Source organism: Anguilla rostrata, chromosome 1 (genome assembly GCF_018555375.3).
Source record: "Anguilla rostrata isolate EN2019 chromosome 1, ASM1855537v3, whole genome shotgun sequence".
Classification (NCBI taxonomy): domain Eukaryota; kingdom Metazoa; phylum Chordata; class Actinopteri; order Anguilliformes; family Anguillidae; genus Anguilla; species Anguilla rostrata.
Window position 1 is genome coordinate 56,851,873 of NC_057933.1, and position 21,676 is coordinate 56,873,548.

Here is a 21,676-nt window from a genome sequence, read left to right on the forward strand (position 1 = left end):
CGTTGACTCTCAAGCCATGTACTATCACCCTCTCTACTTTCCTGAATTAAAAAATATGAATGGAGGATGGACTGTCTACTCTCCTAAAACAAACACTTTGTCTGTCTGACCATCTGTCTAGACACCATAAGCATTTAATGTCTATACAGGCACATAATGACAAATGCCACAGTCGATACCAGCTGTTCCGGTGGCACACGGTGGCCCAACACCCTATTAAATGACTTCATAGTGATAAAACACCTGGTGGCTGAGAAACCAGTGCGTGGACAGGCCCCAAGACTTGGTATCACATCCTGACTGTGCCAGTGCTGACTGTGGCCGATGGTGCATAATTGGCTGCCATACTGTACCACCCACAGAGATGAGGATTTCAGTTGGCAGGACTGTCTGTACTTCATTCCACACCAGCGACTCCTTTGGTCAACAGTGCAACTTCAGCCTGCCTGCACACAGTGCACTCCTCTGACTGTGCACTCCTCAGCTGGTGGAAAGGCAGCTGTCACTTCACAGGAGAATCTAAGCAAATTGGAGGACAACTCAGCAAGGAGACAGGCTAACATGATTGGGCATTCCAAATTAAGGGAGAAAAGAAGAAAACGGATGGGTTACTGTAGATTTAAAGAAGGCAGTGGATGAGACGGGGAGCAATGAAAATTCCCTTTAATTACATTTTACAGTTATGAACACAGGCAACACAGTGTTCAAGGTCCTGTCATCTTAAAACCACACCTGTTCGGAATGTTCTACTCCCATCCTCCAGAGGCCCACTGCCCTCTGTCCTCAAAAATGTGCCTTTAATTTGCCACAGCAGCGGTGGATGGTATACAGATAAACACAATACTTTCAGATTTACATGTAAAATACTTTGAGTGCATGTTAATGTTTCAAAAAAAACTGTAGTGAGGCAAACTCATTGCACACTTTAGCTCATCCATTTACACAAAACGGTTCTGATGCATTGCAGATAGAAGTGAATAAGGCACGCTTGGATCAAGTTATGTATAAAATAAAATAAAATATCCAACAAAATATTTAAAAAAACAAAAAGAAATCTCCACTCTAAGGCCACAACTAATATTGCTGCAGATTCCTTATGCCTCTGTGCTGCTGAAACATCAGTGACATGGAGATAATATACCGTATTTACTTAGCAGACTCCCTGACCCAGGGGCGATGTCTGTAAAAATTAGTTTACACATTATGCAATAGCGCAGCTCGATGTTGACTGAAGCCATACAGGTGAAGTAATCTTGCTTAAATGAGTAATAGTAGTGTCTTATCTTTGAGCCAACCATGCACTGTTCTGGATAAATATACATTCTTACCCACTACATCATGAGTTAAGCTGCGACCTGTCGAAAAAAAAAGTCTGATGCTGGGTGGAACCAGTGAGTGCATGAAGCCCAGTATAGAACAAGTGGATCTTTCAAGTTCCTGAGTTGGTCCAGATGCAAGGCACTGTGGGTAGACTGTGTCCCCCTTCGGCTCAGTACTCCAGAGGGATCTCGATCACGTCCTCTTCGATAATCTCCCCTTGGGGGGTGGTGTGGATGTGAGGCGAGTGCTGTCTCTTGCAGGAGAGATCAGTGAAGGGGCTAAGCCAGGCCACAGACAGGGGACCCCCAAAGGCTGCCTTCATGGCCTCCCAACACCCCACCTTCTCCCAGGTGGCACTCTCACCCTTCAGACGTTCAATGCCCTGCAAGGACAAAACCCACCCCCGTAAAATGAGACATGGAATTTCTTCATTTGGCAAGATCCCACCCCCTAAGTGAGCTGTAGAATGGCTCAGTCTGGCTAGACCCCCCAATAAGCAGCATAATTGTTAAATATGGCACAAATCACTGGAATGAACATACAAACATAAGAATCAGAACATAGGAATAAAATAACAACATGAAAGTACTATTCAACAATTCTACCCCGCCAGTTTAAAAACTAGAGTGTGTCCACCACTGCGCCAAGCCTGGCCTAAAAACCCTGGAGGTCCCAGAGCTGTGGACTGGTGTGGGCTGGCAGGATCCACCCGCCTAATAAGCCTGGCATGACTGAGCCTGGCAGGACACACTACCCAAAAATTCCATGATTGACATACACTTTCATGCCATAATCCTCCATTGCAGCATTTCATTTACATATGGCATCTATGAACACTACAGATCTTAGAAACTCCTCATTTTTAATTTTAAAGCTTGGATTTGATACTAGGAAAAGCAGCACACATGCAGCATGCATCCCACATTCATGCACATCCAGTATTCTGAAACGCAGGAATATTCATAAATGTCTCCTTTGGAAAAAAAACCATTAAGACATACATGTTCCTATAGTAAGTGGTGGAATTTCGAGCACACATACTATAAGGGTAGATCTAAACGCTCGTGATCTCACCTAGACAGTGGTCTTTTTGAGGTATTTATGAAATGTTTTGCATAAATAATCTCACATGAAAATGCACCACATTACAGATATCCAATGTGATGATCCAACTCTTTGAAGCATTGAGATACTTTTGAGATAACTGCTCATTATTCTCCTAATCCAGCAATACTAGTGCAGAATAGTTTCTACCAGGGATAATGAAGTTAATAGTATTGAGAAGCTGAGAAGAGTGTATTACAATTAGGGGATAATAATAATAATAATACATTATTTTGTATTGTATGATATTAGTTTTAACAGGTTTAAATCATTTCCGATGTTCTATCTATTGTAGAGCAAAATGACACAATAAATATAATTCCTGTGTCAATAACTCTTTTTTGATGAAGATGCCACATACAACTCTGTGATTCTAAGCTCTCATAGTAGTGTATAAATAATTATTCCTAGTTGAGGCTACAAGCTCTTTGGATCCACCCTTGCACTACAGATGCTACTGTTCAAATGCTATTACATGCTATCAGGCATCAATGTTCTGTGACCAATATACAATATGTTCTTTCTCTTGTGTTGCTGTACCTTACCTCTTCAATATTCTCTTCAGTGAGCTACCTCAGGGCTAAACACAAGACTGGAGGACATTATTAGTAGCCTTCTTTACTCACCAGTCCTACTGAATTAGAACAAACTGCAAGTGTCACTAATAACTGAGGGAATTACATTTTTCAGTTTTCACCAAGAGAATGAGCAGCTTTAAGAAAGGGTACAGAAGAAAGTTAACAGTGAATGACAATAGCATAAGTGTTAGGACAAAATCAGTGACCCACAGTGAGAAAAGTAAAGGAGACACCATTTACAATCATGAGAAATGGAGAGAGCAGACCACATGCACTCATCCAGACTAACTCCACTGAGAGTATGAACTTGTGAATGTGGAACAGGCATGCAATCAGATACGCATATGCTAGTCTTCCACAGGTAATTCTATGCACACACATTGCACTCACCTGTATGCTGTCAGACTAAATATTGATTACAATTCATAAGATTGAGCATCAACCTATTTTAAAATGTATGCATAAAAACCTACACTTGTTTTTCTTAAGATTTTTAGTACGGTAATAAGATTAAGGAAGCATATCACCACAAAAGCCAAAAAGAGATTATTTAAAAAAACAACAGCTGAAACAAAGTATGAATGTGGTATGATAGATTTACTGTCAAATAAAGTCAAGCTTCATCACACAAAACCACAGCACTCTTGTGTTTGGGCCATACCTTAATTGCAAAACACCTTTCTTATAAGCTCATAAGTAATAAGCTCAATTGGTAAAGAAAACACAAACTACCTCAACCTCGTCTCCATCTGCATGAAAAATTATGAATATAGCTGGCAATGAGCAATTTGGTGATTTCGGTTTTTTAAGGACAGCCTTTCAATCTTATATAAAAGGCCTAAACTAATTTGTGATTACATAATATCAAAGGGCATATAATCTTACATTGCAGGCTGAGAAGATCTCAAACCATGGGGAGGAAAAATATGTTTTTTTGAAATCATTTTATTGCCTTTACTTTCTAGATGAAATTATCTGAAACAACTTAGGTTTCCATATTCTAATAAACAATTGAAATTTATGCGCATTGGGGCTCATTCACAAAACATTTCTTAAATTCTTTTTTGGTCTTTAGAAATGTTCCTAGGAAAAACCAATTCATGAAACATGCCCTCATTTTTTTGTAGGTATCATGTGTGTGCCAGATGATGAATGCCAATTGTTTGTAAATTGGATGTGTGTGCCCGTTCATGTTGAACAGCATAAGGAAACACCCTAGCAATCCCATAACATCAAACATCAACCATCCATCACGCTGCAAACATATTTTCACGGTCACCAAAGAGGCACTCTCTCCCCAAGGAACAATTAGCCAAGTAATCCAAAAGCAGCACAAAATACACCATTATTAAAAGTGTTGGGTTTGACTGTGTACTTATGGGTCTTAATATATCATCATCATCATCATCATCAACAATCACTTAAAAAAACTAAATTACATACTGTATGTTCAACAAGTTTATTGTAGCCCTAAAGGAACTAGCAAAAACAAAAACTAGAAAACCAGCTTTTAAAACTAAACATTAAAATCAATTTTTGAAATCAAATAGAAAAATAAAAACTAGTGAAAAATGTGAGATGCATATAGTTAGTTAATGCAGATAGAATCAATAGCCTATTTAGGCCTATAATAGTATGGTTACGTTTTTGTTAATATGCCTGCAAAAAAAAAGCACTTTAAATAGAAACCTGTTCTGCGTTTACGCATGCCTATACGTGTTTTTCGAAACACATAGATTTTGAACGTTTCAAAGAACAAATTCAGATTTTTTAAAAAGATGAATGCCGAAATGTTCATGGAAACGTTTGTGAACATTTTACGATCAAATCGGAACATACATGTTTCGTGAATGAGGCCCTTCAGGGAATAACACGGGAGGACTCTAGTAGTTTGGTCTTTATCAACTTAACACGTAGTAAATTTCGCACAAGCTTTTAAATTAAATTTGACTGGGAATACACACTTATGATAATGGTGATTACTACTACTAGTAGTACCATCACTACTACTACCAATAAAACATTAACATTATAAATAATAATGATGTTATTATTTGAAAAAAATAATGGGAGATTGTCACATGGCAGGTGATACCCCTGGGAGGATGAGTATTGCTGGACACAGGGAGATTTGGCAATTGCAGTTTTCACCGGCGTTTTATTGCCGATAGATAGGACTAGAGAGTATACATTAAACAACTGAATCTTCACTACTCCCCTTCATGGGTTCCACGCACAAATAATGAACTAAAATAACAAAGACAAAATAAACCAAATGGCAAAAGCTTTCAACTATACTCAGTGGTCCAGCTTTTCTGCCTGGCTCTCCATTTTTCACACTTGTTCTCTCTGTCTAGAAATTCTGGTCTATGCTCCCTACTGTGGCATGACGCACACCTGTAAAGGCATACTATACAGGAAATATTTATAAAATAAGCAGGTTCAGTCATATCTATGATGAACTGGCAGTCCCTGTCTTTGCAAACATTTGCTGCATCCGTTCCCCTCTGCCTGTATTTCTTCTAAAATATTTTTGGGATGTTTCTGGGCATAGTGTTTATAGCTAGCCACAGCAATGGTGCAGGTGAAGCACAAGTACAGCAAAGCAAAACGACAAGCCAACAGATCTTATTCAAAAACCAGAGCAAACCTTGAAATTGCTTTTCCTTGATGGTGACACCTGATGCTCACAAAGGGGATGAAAACGGCGCAGAGTTGGCATGGTTTCTGTTGGAACTGTAATTAACGTTACCACTAGCTATCCAGCTAGCTACGTTAGGTAAGTAGATGGCCAAAGTCAAGTACTTGGGGTGAGTGGGCAGGGTTGAAGATGGAGGAGATTTCTTTGATTGTAAACGCATGATCACACCAAGGTTAAAAAACTCCTGCATAGTATGCCTTCAAGCCCTGGGCTGATTTGCCAATGCAACCAAGGTGTGTGCGCCCACGCAACTGGCAGGTGTGGCACCCGACTTCCTCCACCAGAGATAAAGTACAGAGATAAAAACTATCCATGGTGAATCATAGATGCGCCTTATTTTACACTTGTATTCAAGTAAAGTTGGACAAAGAAAGTTTGGCAAATTTAACCACCCTGCTTCATTACCTCTTTTTTGCTTCAGCAACAGCGCATTTAAAAAAAAAAAAAAAAAAACAAAGAAGAATCAATTTAAAAAATGGACTACAGCTTTAATAAATCCAGTCCTCATAAATGGTGTTGCACATAATATAGGTTATGCAATTCCTTAATCAATCTTATTTTAACATGTATTTCTGCATAAAATCATCTTTTTTCTACAGTTATTTAATTAGCTTAACTTGAATTTGAGTAAGAGAATCAAGTGATGCGAGAGTGGAGCTTCATTAACCCAAAAATGGGTGGGCCACAGATTTGAAACAAAGGTTTTCACTGTGTCATTGAACATCTTATGATTGCTTGATCAACGTCAGTGAAATACAGCACATGGGAGCTCCACTCATGACAAGGTTGATGTGTAATTTCTCATCAAGGCAGCTAGGAAAAATAAAAGGGGTGTTCAAAGTTTTCACTGGATAAATAGAGCACTACACACGGTCAATTTTTCCCTTTTACACTCTCAGAAATAGAAATGATTTTACTTTTCTTCAAATATGGAAAATCCAGGTTCAGAAAGAAGTCATCCACGGTATTTTGCTCCAATCACCTAATTAAATTGTTCAGCCAGGAGGTAGAACTAATTAGTGAAATCAGCTAGCTGAGTTCATGGGCGGAAGAAACGCATGACAGGACTTTTACTTTCTGACCCCTGGACTTTCCACCTCTGTCTCCACAAGTCAACCCCTTTTACTGCTTTATGGAACTCTGTCAGAGTGAAAATTGTGAAAGCTCATAGATTGGTTGCCCAACCATGTATCTGAGATCCATCCTGTAGGTTCAGTTCATCCTCAATTTGGCACACCTGATTCAACTAATTTGCAGCTCAGCGAGATCTATAGCTGTTGAACGAGGTGCGCTTTGTTAAGGTTGTAGTGAAAACCTAAAGGACAGTAAATCTCCATGAACAGAGTTGGGGAAGCCCACTCTATGGAGACACAGAGGATACTTTCAGAACCCATTCTTCTGAGTGAAAAGCTCTCTCAAGTTCACTTACACACACACACACACACACACACACACACATAATCTAACAGAACAGTGGTGCCAAAGCTGAAAATGATCCCTGCCCATCAACTTACATACCACCAACCATAGTAACCACTTAAATCTATGGCAGCAATTTATAAAAGAAATAATGGTATTTCAGCCTAGTGTCAAATATACATACATATACACTTATATTAAAAAAGGCAATCATGCTGTCAACATACACCACAGTATATCAATGTTTCCCAGTACAAGACAGCGTGGCATGTTTCACAGTCCATTAAATCATCAAGTTAAAAATATAAAATAGTCAACAACAAACAAAAAAGTAAACATTTGGCAAAAATCCTGTTCGAAAAGCTCCATTCTCCCTGCAGCTTGTGGATGCAATTTACTGAAAATAAAAGGACAGCTTATTAAAAGCAGTGTCTCAGGAAGCTCTATGTATTTGTTCAGCCTGAGTCGCTCAGCAAGACTGAACTTCTGCTGCTTGACGTTTTCAGACCAAAGTGTGATGCCTTCTTGATATGTGCACTACACAGAACTACATGATCCAATACCGTCTGCATGTGGAAGCTCCTTCATTCTGCGAATTAAGTAACATTCATCTCTAATAGTTCAATAGTAGTATGTTAAATGTGTGTCAGGTCACTAGTAAGCTGGGGTGGGGACCATGTTGGCTGACATAGCGGAGCTCTTCTTCATGACCAATGGAGAATGATGGGCAAGCTATGAAAGTGCTTGACTTGGCCATTACTTCCTACTGCTGGAGTCACAAATGGCAAAAACAAAAAGAAATGTTGGCCTTTTAAAGGGGAGATAGGGCCCCGAAATAAAACCACATGCCTGGTCCAATTTTCCAAAGAAACAAAAGCAAACATCACTGCAACTGAAGTAATTGAAGGAAAACACCCAAGACCGAGTTCTGAGGATAAAGCAGAAATCAGCCAAAATAAACAGGTTATAATTATTACACTCGGCGCCTACCCTTCATGCTGGCTGACACTGGCAGCCAGCTAATGAGGCCTAGGGAAAGGCCAGTGTTACTCACACACAGTTACTCTCCCTTTCTGACTGGCTCACTGTGGGGGGTATTCCTATTTCTGTCAAACCATTTATTTTATGAGTTGAGTCTGAACTAACAACCTTCTGGGGGCCCACCGGGAGCCCCTTAGCACCAGGCCACTGAACGACACTCTGTGCAAAAAAGGCATCAGTTCACACAGGCACAGACATATTACAAGACTAGAAAGTGACCACTAACAGCAACAGTCTCAGATATGTCACATAAGAAAGGCAGGCCTACTGAACAGAAGCAGAGGGAAAGCATCATGCTCCATCACAGGTTACAGAACACCAGGGTGTACCTGTGTAAATACCCAGGACGACTGGACGGTAATTAAAAATGCACCTCAAAGTATGCTGTGCGTGATCTAGCTATTCTACATCTGTTCAAACAGGACTGAACACAACTACCAGAAATTGCTACCCACTCCACCAGCTCTCCACGAGGTATAACATGCAGCATGAAGTGATATGACCACTGCCAACCAACTGAAAGGGGTTTTGATTATAAGAACACATCAATGGTGTGGAAGATTTATGTCATTCTCTTTCGCAATAAAAATGCCACTATCATGAATGTCAAGCCCTCACTGAAAAACTGTCAAGCCCTCACTATCCTTAAAGAAAGATTTTCATTCATAATTTAAAATGTGTTGACTATTTTTCATTTTCATTTTTTCAAGATCCTGACATTTTAAACAGGCATGGTTTTATATTTCTACAAATAGCCAGTAAACTGGATTCATCTGACACTCCATATGCTTTCCTTACTAGCCACAGAACTACAGCACAAACAGCCAAACAGTCTGTTGACCTCTACTCTGGACAGACTGCCTCTTTCCCCCTGCTGAGAAACGCTACGTCTGCTGTGATACATAACAGAGGAAACTGGAAGCGTTTTTTAAAGGAGGGCTTTGGGAGAGATTAGAGTGAACAGCAGGAAAACGGAATCAGTTAATACAGTAAACAGCTTCAGGTAAAGAAAGCTGAACAAATGACAAAAGGTTACAGAGTTACAAAAGCAGATTTGACAGGATAACTGCCATTCTTTTTATCTGCAACTGTTTCCATATTTTAAAAAACCAAACAAAAAAAACAACAGATATTTAAATGTTTGACACAAAAAAAGTGTGCATTGGTTTACAATCATGTTCAGAATAGCCAATGAGGACAGAAGAACCCGCACGCCTGCATGCATCAGTCTTAGCACTTGAAGGACAGGGCAGAACAGGGAGAGGAGGGGTGTGAACAAGGTCGGGGGGGGCGGGGACAAGGTGGTGCATGGGCAGATGTGTCCGCTGATTTCAGACCACATACTGGTAGGGGTCTGCCTTCCCGTGGTCGGGTGTGGCGAAAGGGCTGAGCCATGCTATAGAGGAGGGGTGTCCAAACACCGCCTTCAAGTTCATCCATTTAGTTTTTTTAGCCCATCTTCTCTCTTCCTTTTTCAATTGCTCTATGCCCTGAAAACAAGAGACAACCAGCACTTCAGTAAGTCTGGAATCAGAAACCTATTCATAAAAATTCACCATCAGTAATAATCGTATTTTCAACTTCTCACCCATTTCCTGGCTCGATGCTGCATAAGCCCTAGTCTACCACAGCCCCTCCTACATTCCAGGGTAACATGTCTGACAGGTTAATCATTAGGGAAACTATAAGCCCTGCACTCCATGGTACCCATTCCTGTTTAAGCTATTTGTTCAAGGACATTTAATTGTACATTTAATTCACCACCAACTCGGTCCTGTGCATAACTTAGCTAGGGTCTCATCATAAAATGGCCAGTTTTAGTGCAGTAAAGCGCCTTGTGGTTCAGAATGTACAGTATATGGGTGTGTGATTAGGTGCATGTAGCTATACTATATGGATTGGTGACTGGCAAGCCCTATGCCGGGAAAAGGAAGGGGGCTTGTTCATGCAAAAAAAAAAGAAAGAAAGTTCTAGACTGGAACACCTCTAATTAAGTTGCAGAAAAAAAGAAATTAGAAATGAGAGAGACAAAGAGAGACAGTTATTAGTGGCTGAAAGGTAAAGAACACAGAGCAAGCACAGTATTACAGCAGGCTGGGAAGCAGACAGGTCTATGATCTTATGTGCTTCACCATAAATCACAGTAGGGAAAAGATCAATCAAGTCCATACTGATAAGCATAGTTGAGCATTGTTTCTAAACCTTTTTTGCAACACTGCCCCATCTGATATTTCCAACCTTGTAAGCTCCATCTAATAAAAAACCCAGGCTGCATTTTGGTACATAAGGTAGATGGAGGATAACAGTCCAGTTCAGTGGTTCAGACACACACAAAAAATTTCAGCAAAGTCGTATCCCACAGGAGGAGTGAATCTGCATGTATGGTGGGTGGGAGGGTAGCCCAACAGCACCTAGGAAGTCTGCTGAATCACCCTCCATATTCCATACTCCAGGCCATCGTTGTCACCACCCTAATCAAGCATGCACTCAGCAGATAACGCAGTAGAAGTAGACCAGTTACAGGTTATTTTTTTACAGGATAGACCTAGTCTTTGGTCATCTGTCTGAACAAATTTATTGTTCTCCTGAGCTCAGCTGTACAGCCATACAGACTCAGAATAAACCAGAAAGGTATTCAGTAGCAATGTGTAACAGAGCAAGTTAAGATCATTTATTTTATTTTACGGCAGAGTTCAGTCATAATCCAGTTATAAGTGAAATACACCCCCCCCATCCCGACTGACCGATCCCCACCTCCCAAGCCCCACCCACCGTTCCCAAGCCCAGGCACCACACAAGCACCCATCAGCTCTTGTGACTCCCACGTAGGTTCCCGCACATCGAGATCAGCTGCCTGAATAGTGAGCTCCTTCCACTTTAACACTGATCTCACTCACCTGGGCTGGGGATGAAGAAACTGTTCTCAGCGTTTAACAAACCTGGGTAGGCTGGTCACTACCATTGATACACCGCATCACGGCTATTTAAACAGACCAGTACATTACTGTCCTAGCTAATTTTTAAGCTGCAAATCATTTGGAAAAGAAATCTACATTAACTCTTTTCAAACATCAGCGAAGGTCACTGGAGCGCAATGAGACACTGTTATCCCAGCACTGTTAGCAGTGATGCTAGAGCCAACTCCTGCAGGGCTGCTCGCCACAATTGGCACTGGCATGGTCTGGATTCAATTCCAGATCATGAGTCCCATCCACATACCAGAACAGTGTCCTTACAAGAAGAGCCACCCAGTTACCTATGTTTTTTTTTTCAAGAAAAAAGTTTACCTATCAGTTCACCTATTAGTTCAAACCACAAAGAAAAATGCAAGATGATGTAATTTCACACATGCTGACAAGCAGCAAAGCATCTCATTTTTGAGAACCAGAGAGCTACAGTAGCTGCAGTTGTTTGTTTGTAGTGTCAACATTCTGTGTGGTCTTCTGGACCTGACCAGCCTGCCTGCTGGTGGGTCTCAAGTGCTTTCTTGGCTAAATTATTAACGTGATCGACCCTGTGAGTCAACAATCTGTAAATGAGCAAATCTGTGCTGACACAATAGAGAGACTGGGTCACGTATGAAAACAGTGCATTTAAAATGGTGAGGACCAGGGGTCACATGATGGGGTCAGGAGTGGCAAAGGGAGGTAGGGTGTGGTCACTTACTGTTTCATCGGTACAGATTGAATGGACTTGGGTGCCAAACATCACAGATGTGAAAATGAGGAAGAGGAGCCCCTCGAAGCATAGAAGGATGAGCAGGATGACAGTCGCCGGGGGTGAGAAGGTACTGCACTCTGGGGAAGGGGAACACACGCATGTTTATGCCAGGGGGCGCCAGAGAACACAATGTCATCTGCTTGGCAACACCGATCAGAAATCAGCATTAGGGTTTTAAAGATTTTTGCTCCGGTGGTTCTGCCAAAATATTGGTATCCAAAATTTGGAATATAAAACTGTTTTAAGGCTGAAATATATAGGGTAGACAAACATGCCATTTTGTAAGCTCAACACAAATTATTTTGTGTTTAAAGAGATAATTTTCTGTAACTTAAATATAACATAAATCAAGTTTAAAAACTTGTTTGTGCTACATGGCATAGCCTGCTCTTAAATCAGTTTTCAGCACGCAAGGTCTACCATTTAGTTTATCAGCAGCTCATTACACACAGTAAGAACTCTGCAGATTCAGTAATATTTTTGGGCTATCAGTAGCCCAACAATTTCTGATATTGATTTTTGGTACAGTGTGCTTAGCTTTTTACATTTGGGACCTTAAGAAATTAAATATTTTTAATGGCTTGTATGCATCTACATTTGTTTTACAAAACAACTCTGAATGGTGAAATTCCTACGCATTTCACCATTAAACGCATTTCACCATTAAAAATAACTTATTAACACTTATAAACTAAAAATCTTATAAACACCTTTTTTGTTTTTTGGAAAACCAGCATGTCTGGGGATGGGAAAGCAGCAATTACCAACAATGAGAATCAGTACCTGCTCGTTACACCCTAACTCCACTGAACTGGAATCAGTGTTGTTTTGGGACCTTACAAGGGCTTGACCATCTCACTCAGCCCATGAAACATGACAATTTTAAAAATCAGTTTGCTGTGTATGTTTCATACAATACATCTTAATTCCCAGTCCATCCTGGAAATAGGTGCTCTAGCCAACAGCACATACATACATTTAGATATAGAGTTATAAATACTAATATGTATTTTAAATTCTTTTCCCCCACTTTCTACCCAATTTGGAATGTCCAAAAGCATGCAGAGGAGGAGGGAGAGCCTAGACTAGCACGCACTCTCCTCCGAAGAACGTGATATCACCACAGCATAAGCAAGGGATGAAATTCCATCCTCCAGGGTCTTTATGCTAAAGCAGTATGTTCACTGACTTCATTCCTTTAATGAAACCCGAGATCAAAAACACCACACAGCCCAGGTGTCCATAAATAACAATTCTAGACTTTTCCCAGATAATAAAGTCAAATTTTTTGAGATGTTGAATGTTTTCGGCCAAAAAGGTGGAACTGAAATGGATTTATATATACAGCAGTACTACACATTAAACCACAGCAGTTTAGCAGAGTATTGATGAGGCTTCAGGAAACAGCCCTTATGCCTTTTAAAGTACAAAATGCTGAGACTGTAATGGAACATTAATCAGATAAATCTCCACTTCAATTCAAAATATGAATGTGAGACTATTCTAATAACGATAATGACAAACACACTACAGAGCAGGAAATGTCAACAGCAATGTGGAGCTCCACATGCCTCCCTCCCCCCAAGACCTTCCAACAGCCTGACCTTTTTCTAGCACAATCATATCTGACCCGCATGTACACGGATAAAAATGCCAAGCACAGAGTGAATTAGGCAAATATTCCTCAGCTGTTACCTTTTGGCTAAATACATAGGCTAACAGGCAGCTCATAAACTAAAGACCTAACAATATTAGATATTTCTCAAAGGCCAGGAGGCCTAAATTCATGCCACAATCTGAACAAACAGTACTGATACTTTACTCATTCCCAGCGCGTGCACAAAAAAACGTAGTGTCAGCTAGTAGTAATACACTGAGAAACAGGCCTGAAAACAGAAATCACACTATTGGGGTTTTGGGGATATGGTTCATTTAGTGGTCTGTCCGATTTAGGTTACTCACACCGGGGTGGAAAGCGCTTTCTGAGACTTACTTGTCCAGTCTTCTTCAAAACAGTAGAGGAAATGAAATGCAACCATCACCAAGGCATGAAGAGATATCAAGGCAATGTACATCTGAAACAGAGATATCAGTACTATGTATACCTTACACGTAGAGATGCCAGCACCATTACCATCATTATGCACACCTGGAACAGAGGCACCAGAACTGATACCAGTGGACATACATGTCTAAAAACCTAAGCTTCTGTATTCTCAAAAAATGCACAAACATAGTTGTTCAGGGTACAAGATTTTGCTAATTTTCAAAAAAGATGTCACAGGTCTGCATACCTGTTTTCAGTATTTTGTGCACCCTCAACATAAGCTTTCAATGTCAAACCCATTAATCTCATGCGTGGCCAAAAAGCTACATTTTGGTTTAATCTTACCACCACACCCAATTCCAATCCACTCACCAGGAAGCTCACTTCAAAAATCAAACAGATCTTTTACAGTAGCAAGACCCTGATCCCAGGCCTACCTCAAAATCAACCAAGACATGGTCCACTGACCACAAAATTACTGTTATGCAATGGCCGCCATTTCAATCACCAGATTTTAAACAGACTGAAAGTTTGTCATTGTAACTGAGGAGGGCAGTCCACAAGCACAGACCAATAGATCTGAGGGATCTAATGGACACGATAGAAGATGACCCACTAATGTGATCTCTGCAAAGGGATGGTGCACAAAGTACTGGAACAGGGATGTGAATGATTGAGACCTAGCTCTCTGGGGGAAGAAAAACTTAAGCAAAACGACTGAGCGACTGTATTTATATTTAAAAACACAATTTTCCCATTTGCATGTACTATACATTTATACAGCCTTTGTTGCTCATATTCATCAGTGGTTTGAATAATTTTTGATGGCACCATGTATAAATCGAGCCTGTGCGCATGTGTTTCTAGGACGTCACAGGCAGCTCTGCAGTTGCACTCACTGTGAAAAGCACAAAGTACTTCTGGTTGTTTTCTCCCACACAGTTGTTGACCCAGGGACAGTGGTGGTCCATCTTCCGAATGCAGCGTTTGCATACACTGCCAAGGAGAGACAGCAAGCATGTCAGGTCACGCAGCACACACATGACCGGATCAAAACCGACTGGCCCCTGGAGCAGGCAACACTAAGGCCGAATATATGCCACCCTGCAGAGCTGCTGACCACATTCACCACTGCCACTGTCAGGGCTTCATACCAGACAAAGGGGCACATCCACATACTGGAAATTTCATGTTATTACAACTGCATATCTGGTGCAATCTCTTTATGTTTTGCCCAGATAAACTGCAGTTGTGCACTGGGTGACAGAATGAAGGGCTCGCTGTACTGTCGCTGTAGTGAGAAGGGCTTCCCGGGTGAGTTCCCCATACCTGCAGTGGTGTGCTCGGTCAGGTTTGATGCTGCAGCACTTGGGGCACTTGTAAACCACCTGGCCAGGCTTCAGCTGCAAGCTCTCGATGAACTCCTTTGTGGCGTTTCCTTTTGGCACAGCTCCCTGTTACATCAACAGAAACCAGACACACGGACCTTTTTTTCCGACACAGTGGACCAAAAGAAACCACCTCAAATCAGAGAGGGCCCAAGGTGGTCAGTTGGGACCTGATCAGGTTTTATTTTACAATGAATTATCATTTTTTATGACCTATCTTGTATGTTAATTTCCTTCCACATTTCCAAGAAAAAAAGCGGAACAATTTGAAAAAAGTGTGCGTGCGTGTTTTTGTGTGTGTGTGTGTGTGTGCGCGATTGTGTAGGGGAGATGAGCAGTAAGGCTTAATTAGAGCCGGATTGCTGTGACTCACAGGGTCAGTGCACATGGCTCTGAAGTGAGAGGCCAGGGCGAGGAAGGCCAGGCTGTTGAAGAGTGTGCCGTTGATTATGCTGTAGGTCAGACTCTTGGAAGGCAGCAGCATTACAAACACCACCACGAACTCAGCATAGAAGACCAGGAGCCAGGTTATGATGCCGCACACGATGCCACAGCCATCCCGGATGAACCACATAGCGCTGGGCCGTCCGCGGGGAGGGGGAGGGGCGCAATGCTCAGGCTGCAGGTAACCAGCTTGCCTCTCAATGTCCCTGCAGTGGTGGGCGGGGCTCCTCATCCTACCAAACACTGTATGGGCATGCTGGCAGTGGGGAGGAAGGTAGAGGGTGAGAGTGAGAGAGTGAGCGTGATGAGTCATCCGCACACTCCCCACTTCCAAACAGAAACAACAAAATTACCCCTCACACTCTCTAGAACGATTAAGCCTTTTCCTGACTGGTCATGGCCCGTCTTTTCCTGGCGGGAAAATAGGGAAACAAATTTACAATTTGTTTTCACTAAACTTGGATACGCAATGTTTGCAATGATATCGCTGGCACAGAAGTGCGGGACTGGCACATCCCTACATGCCTGTTGTTGCAGCTTAGGATTTCGCAGAGGACACTTATTGTTCATAACTTCACAATTTATAACATACTACACTTCAGGTCAACAATGATATATTATGGGGGCTGCTGGGTGGCTCATCGTTTTAACGCACTGTTGCGGTTCACAGATAGGCCTCTTGGTCTGGTACTGAATCAGGACCGTGCCGGTGCAGACTGTGGCCAATGCATTATTGAAGCTTGCTAAATGTTGAAATAAAGAACCAATTACTGAGATTGCGCTTTCTGCTTACCCTTTCACGTGTCTATGACATGCAGGATTGCAAGCAAATAAAGTTTATACTGGCTTGTACGTTAAATCCAGCAAACAATGAAACTTCTAAATATCACTGGATTATTACGAAAATACAGAAATGTTACCAGTCCTCTTTCATGAACAACTGTTTCTTTTCTCACACAACAGAACTATTTTTCCTCTTACCAAAGTCTATTCAGGTTATGGTTCTTGTCTAAAGGTTGTGCTGCCTATAAAGCAAGGTGAGATCCACTGTGTCAAAACCATGTAAAGGAATAAACTATCTGGGTCATAAATTCATCACTGTTGAAGACAATCAAATGCTGGAAACTATAATCTTGCCTGGAGAAGCTGCGTGGGTGTGTATGTCTCAGTAAGGCTTACTCCTCTAATCTTGTTATGTCGATATGTCAGGGTTTAATGCCTTTCCCAGTTGGCTTAACTCGAGTGTCTTTCAGCATAATCTCACTTAAAACACTATTAATGAGATTTCAATCAGTTTAAAATACAGAGAAACCACATAGATGTATTTCTCACTCTGACCAGTTAAGGATATTGTTTGACCAGTTTTGCTAAAATTAGCCAAGTAATTTTACTGTTCATTTAGCATTTCATTGCTTGCTCACTTAACAGCAGCTCTTGCTGAGGACAATGTACGCAGCTCACATAAAAACCCAATATGTAGTTCCTGAAAGGGCTCCAGTCAGGTAACCCGACCTGAGCTAAAACAGCCATGCCGCTGCCAGGATCTGTCCCTACAGAAGCTCACTAAAAAGTACACATCTGAGCCAGCCAACAAGAGGCACTGACTAGGGACAGGCGCACCCAGGTGTGCCGCTGTTACCTGAAGTCTGGGGAGCTGCTACAGCCTTGCTGCAGGGCCCCTCACAGCTCCCCGAGCCACCCATAGTCCCTGGAGAACAGATTAGGGCTTCCCACAAAGGAAGCAGAGTATGGCTTTCACGGGTGCTAGGGATGGACCATCTGCTGCCACTGATAGTCAAAACAAGATGGGGCAGGGCCACGTGGCTCTTCGCAGTGTACTGCTAATCTTAGTCACACAAACGGCCACAACAGGAACTACCCTCTACTGACCGAACAACACCTGGACAGGCACCCTTCAAAAGCTGTCACCGCATCTGGACCCATGGGTGAATAGATACTACAGATAACGACAGAACCTTATGACTGAGCAAGCTCTCTTCAATGACTGTACCCTCTCTCCAATTAAAACACTCTTATTGGTGAGATGTGTGGTGCAGCTCATAAAGCCTTTATAAAAAAACACTTACTCCAGTCTAAGCTGCACACTCAATCACACTCAGCTGGCCTGTCAGTCTGTGATTGAGTCAGTCCAACAGTCTGGGAGCAAGAGATTCAGTCAGTGTGAGGCAGTGAGCGAGTCGGTCGGTTAGAGAGAAGCTGAGTGTGTCAGTCAGTCATGATATCAATGAGTGAGTGAGTGAGTCAGTGATTTAATGGGAGAGAGGCAGTCAGGGAGTCTCAGAATAGACCATCATTCCTACAGCTGCTTCATATGCTCATTGTTAAAATACAGCTTGCAGCTTAAGCCTGCTGGCACATTCACAAAGAGTCCTGCCTGTATGCAACTACCAGTTTAATGGGATTAACAGGAGTTTTATAAACCTCAAATGGAACTAGCTCAATAGGTAAAAAGATGCTCAACAATGACAGCCCTGCCCATGTAATTATGCCAGGCTACCTGCTCAATGACTGCCCAATGCCAAAGGCAATAAACACTGAAAAGCAAAAGTCTATTTGCTGCTAATTTAGAATAGAGCACATTAAAAGAAGAGGCATTTATTATAAAGTGAACCACAAATCTGCTTTGTCCACAACAACTAGGGTGATGGATTAAATCACTGAATATTATCCATTTATATTTTTACACATTATCCATGCATGACCACAGAGGCTTGGGTTATGCATCTTGCCAAGGTTCGTCAGCAGTGCCCTGATAGACTGTGTTTTACACACCTTATTCTACTAATCAACACTAGTCTATGCTAAGGACCTTGATTAGTAGAACCAGGCGTGTAATTGAACCAACACCGACCCTTACTGAACAAGACATACAAACCTTATTCTACACTATTGTTAAGTCAGTGTCAGTTCTTCAGCACACTTTTTCACTACACATAAAATGCATCATCTCATTTAAAAATCCTTCATCTCATTTTAAAAAATGGCAAGCCATTCAAGTTTTCTGATGGGTGTTCAAAGAGTCAGACAATACTGCCACTCTAGTATTCTAGAATATTCCCAGAATAAAAAAAAGTTTCACAGGCAGGGATTATGTAAAATTATTATCAATATTATTATTTCCTAAATGATGTTCTCAGGAGAACAAAGAATATCAATACAAACCGAAAAACTGAACAGGGGAATAACATGCTAATTGTTTCTTTACAATGAGAAATCAAGCAGATGCACAATCCAATACATTCAAATTGGGAAAAAAACCTACTTCATTATCATTTAGGTTTATATGTCAATTGAGAATTCATTACTGATAGTACCAGTCTAAAAATGACCACTGCTTTATTGTGGCTTTGTATGCATGTAAACAAATGATGTAACATATGTCAGACCTAGGCCTATGTGCTTCTAAGGAATTTAAATAGCCTAAATATTCACCAGTGCAGAGATGACTGATTAATGCAAGAATCAGCCATCACTGCCAAGTCTATATCAATGACCTCTGGACAGTGATGGCAGCAAGTTTCTGCTCTATAGCAAATCTGGTAAAAGATATGCACATTTTCTCCAAGCTGTTAAAGACACAGAACCTTAAATAAGACTGGACTGGTTATAAGGAAGCTAATTAACACAACAGGAATTCACTTTGAGAGAGGACTTGATAAAGCTCACACCCCCAGCCTCACACACAGAAATGAAACACTCCCTGCATTTTATTGTGGTCACAAGAAATATCAGCTGCATATTATGATATAGGAAAGTGTGCATATATAGTGAGGAGGATGGACTCCACAGCAGGTTTTGAATTTAGGGCGTGACAGTGCAGCTCAGTATCTCTTGGCTAGTCTATGTATTCAAATCTGAGGTTCAAAAAAACGTTAAGGCTATACATGGATTGGGGCTTTTAAATACATGCAAATAATGTAATGAGATATTGTGGCAGTGGAACACTGCAACTTTATAATCTGCAACGCACAGAAACAGAATCAATTGGACTGCAGCACTGCCACTGCAACTTCTGGCTTATCAGGGCTGATTTATCATGGGTTAAAGACCCCATCAATCAAGCAGTTCTTGGTATATTGCATAGACTCGGTTTTCAATTTCAATATTTTCCTTATTTACAGCTGTGTACTTCGTAAATGTAGTAATAATTGTTAACAGATACGAGTGCGCCTGAGAAACAACTGACGAGCCATATGGACTGTTAAAGGTGAATAATTTTCGTGTGAAGCAGGCAATTATTTTTACATAACTGGTTAGGACGCATTCCTTTCAAAATACCAGAAAAGGTTATCTACATTGAACTATCATGCTAGCTGGCTAGGTAAGCATTCACGATGAAATGTTTTGTTTAAATTACCCATGAACCAGCCACCAACGTATACACAACATATCGATATAGGGCTAATATGGGATAATTGACCTCAAGACAAGCTTATCAACATCTATCTAAACTGATTAAATGACAGTGGAATAGGCAGCAATCGAAGCATCTGCCATCTAATGTGCTAGGTACCTAAATTCACGTACAGCGTAAGCTATTTGGTAAACGCAGCTAAGCTAACGCGTAACACAGCAACTGTTCTTGTAGTAGTAGCATAGACTGATAGCAAGCGTAAATGTTAATTAGCTAACTCTAAACTGGCTAGCTACATTACCCATCAAACTAAACGACAAGTCGCAGGTCACCCAGAGCAAGTTAGCTGAGGTTACCTATCATCAAGGTGGTGAAAAAAGATGTAGACGGACAAATGACCAATATACAGCTAGTTTCATTTAAAAAGCTTCCAATTTATCCAGCGCTCTTGAATGAATCTGTTTAACGTTGTCAGGTCAGATAACAAGTACATTGCTAACTTAACTGGCTTCCAACAGTTTTGTCAACGGAAAGCCAGCAAAAATGCAGAGCTTTCTAATGCATCTGAACAAGCACTGGCACTTCTCGCCACTGTCAAACGTTTGCTAGCTAATTAGCTACCAAGTTACAGTATCATAACGTCAATAGTACCGCCTAGAGAAACTTGCTACCGTAGCTAGCCATATTAATGACTCAATTAGGTTTATTGGCATTGGCGTAAAAATCTAACGTTAATTGTATCACACCCACCCTTTGCCTGGATGACGATGGTGCGTTTGCGCACTGCCCAGAAACTGTTTGTTGCAGCCCGGGAAGTGTATCCCTCTAGCCTCGTGCCTACTTGTATCAACGACACACACACCGTAAGCAGGACTCTTTTCCAAAAAAGTAACGTCTCCTCTTTTCCGATTAAAACAGATGGGATTTGGCTATTTAAGACGTGATTTACATAGTTACTTTCGTTGCAGATTTAAGATGTTTTCATATTGAAGAGCCAAAGTGTTAGCTTATTAGCCAACTGGCTCCCCTTGCTCAAAACGTCGGCGCTGTTCGTTCATCGCCCTTCTGTAATATCTGGCAAATTCTGGCCAATTAAACGAAGGAGAACAGGAAGTCTGATGTGCTCCAGAGGCGAGACTTCCTGCGGTCGTCTCCATATGAAGCGCAAGACATACCTACACAGCTCAATGTACTGTATTCCCACTTCTCACGAACTAACCATGTTTACTTGAGCGCATCAATGGGATTACTTGGATATTGCTGTTCACGCTTTCATTCAAAACGGCAGTGGCATACCAATGAAAGAGAATCCAAAGTATAAATTCTACTTTTCTTGCCAGAATAAATCATTAGGCCTATCTTATTTTAAAAAGCGAATGGCCTATTCTAGGCTACAAATATATAACTTAATATAAATGTTAAATTATAAACATTAACAAAATTAAAACATATTTTCCTTACATTTGTAGTAAAGTACCAAGTGCCATAAGTAATTATTTAATTTAAATTGGTAGAAAGATATGGTATAACATTTGCGTA

The 21,676-nt window shown here is 41.1% G+C and overlaps 1 protein-coding gene across 3 annotated transcripts; it reads right to left on the bottom strand.

Annotated features, from left to right (window-relative positions):
- Positions 1–646: 646 nt before the first annotated feature.
- LOC135259469 (palmitoyltransferase ZDHHC3) lies at positions 647–21,232 on the bottom strand. 3 transcript variants are annotated; one of them, XM_064343903.1, is made up of 7 exons: positions 20,888–21,228; positions 15,692–16,018; positions 15,260–15,384; positions 14,830–14,926; positions 13,877–13,958; positions 11,830–11,960; positions 647–1,702 (listed from the first exon to the last, which is right to left on the bottom strand). In XM_064343903.1, exons 2-7 carry the CDS (start codon positions 15,992–15,994, stop codon positions 1,490–1,492), a joined length of 951 nt encoding a protein of 316 aa, XP_064199973.1. In that variant the 5' UTR covers positions 15,995–16,018; positions 20,888–21,228; the 3' UTR covers positions 647–1,489. The 3 variants fall into 3 exon arrangements, with proteins under 3 accessions (XP_064199973.1, XP_064199983.1, XP_064199993.1); XM_064343913.1 differs by lacking the exon at positions 20,888–21,228 and adding an exon at positions 20,494–20,735; XM_064343923.1 differs by lacking the exon at positions 647–1,702 and adding an exon at positions 6,171–9,653 and having other exon boundaries at positions 20,888–21,232.
- Between the last annotated feature and the right edge of the window lie 444 nt (positions 21,233–21,676).

Excerpts from the sequence above, each read along its gene's own strand:
- LOC135259469 (XM_064343903.1), bottom strand. The coding sequence starts at position 15,994 with ATGAGGAGCCCCGCCCACCACTGCAGGGACATTGAGAGGCAAGCTGGT. Across the intron at positions 14,927-15,259 it reads GACCGAGCACACCACTGCAG|TGTATGCAAACGCTGCATTC; the intron begins GTATGGGGAACT and ends TCTCCTTGGCAG. Across the intron at positions 1,703-11,829 it reads CAATCTGTACCGATGAAACA|GGCATTGAACGTCTGAAGGG; the intron begins GTAAGTGACCAC and ends TTGTCCTTGCAG.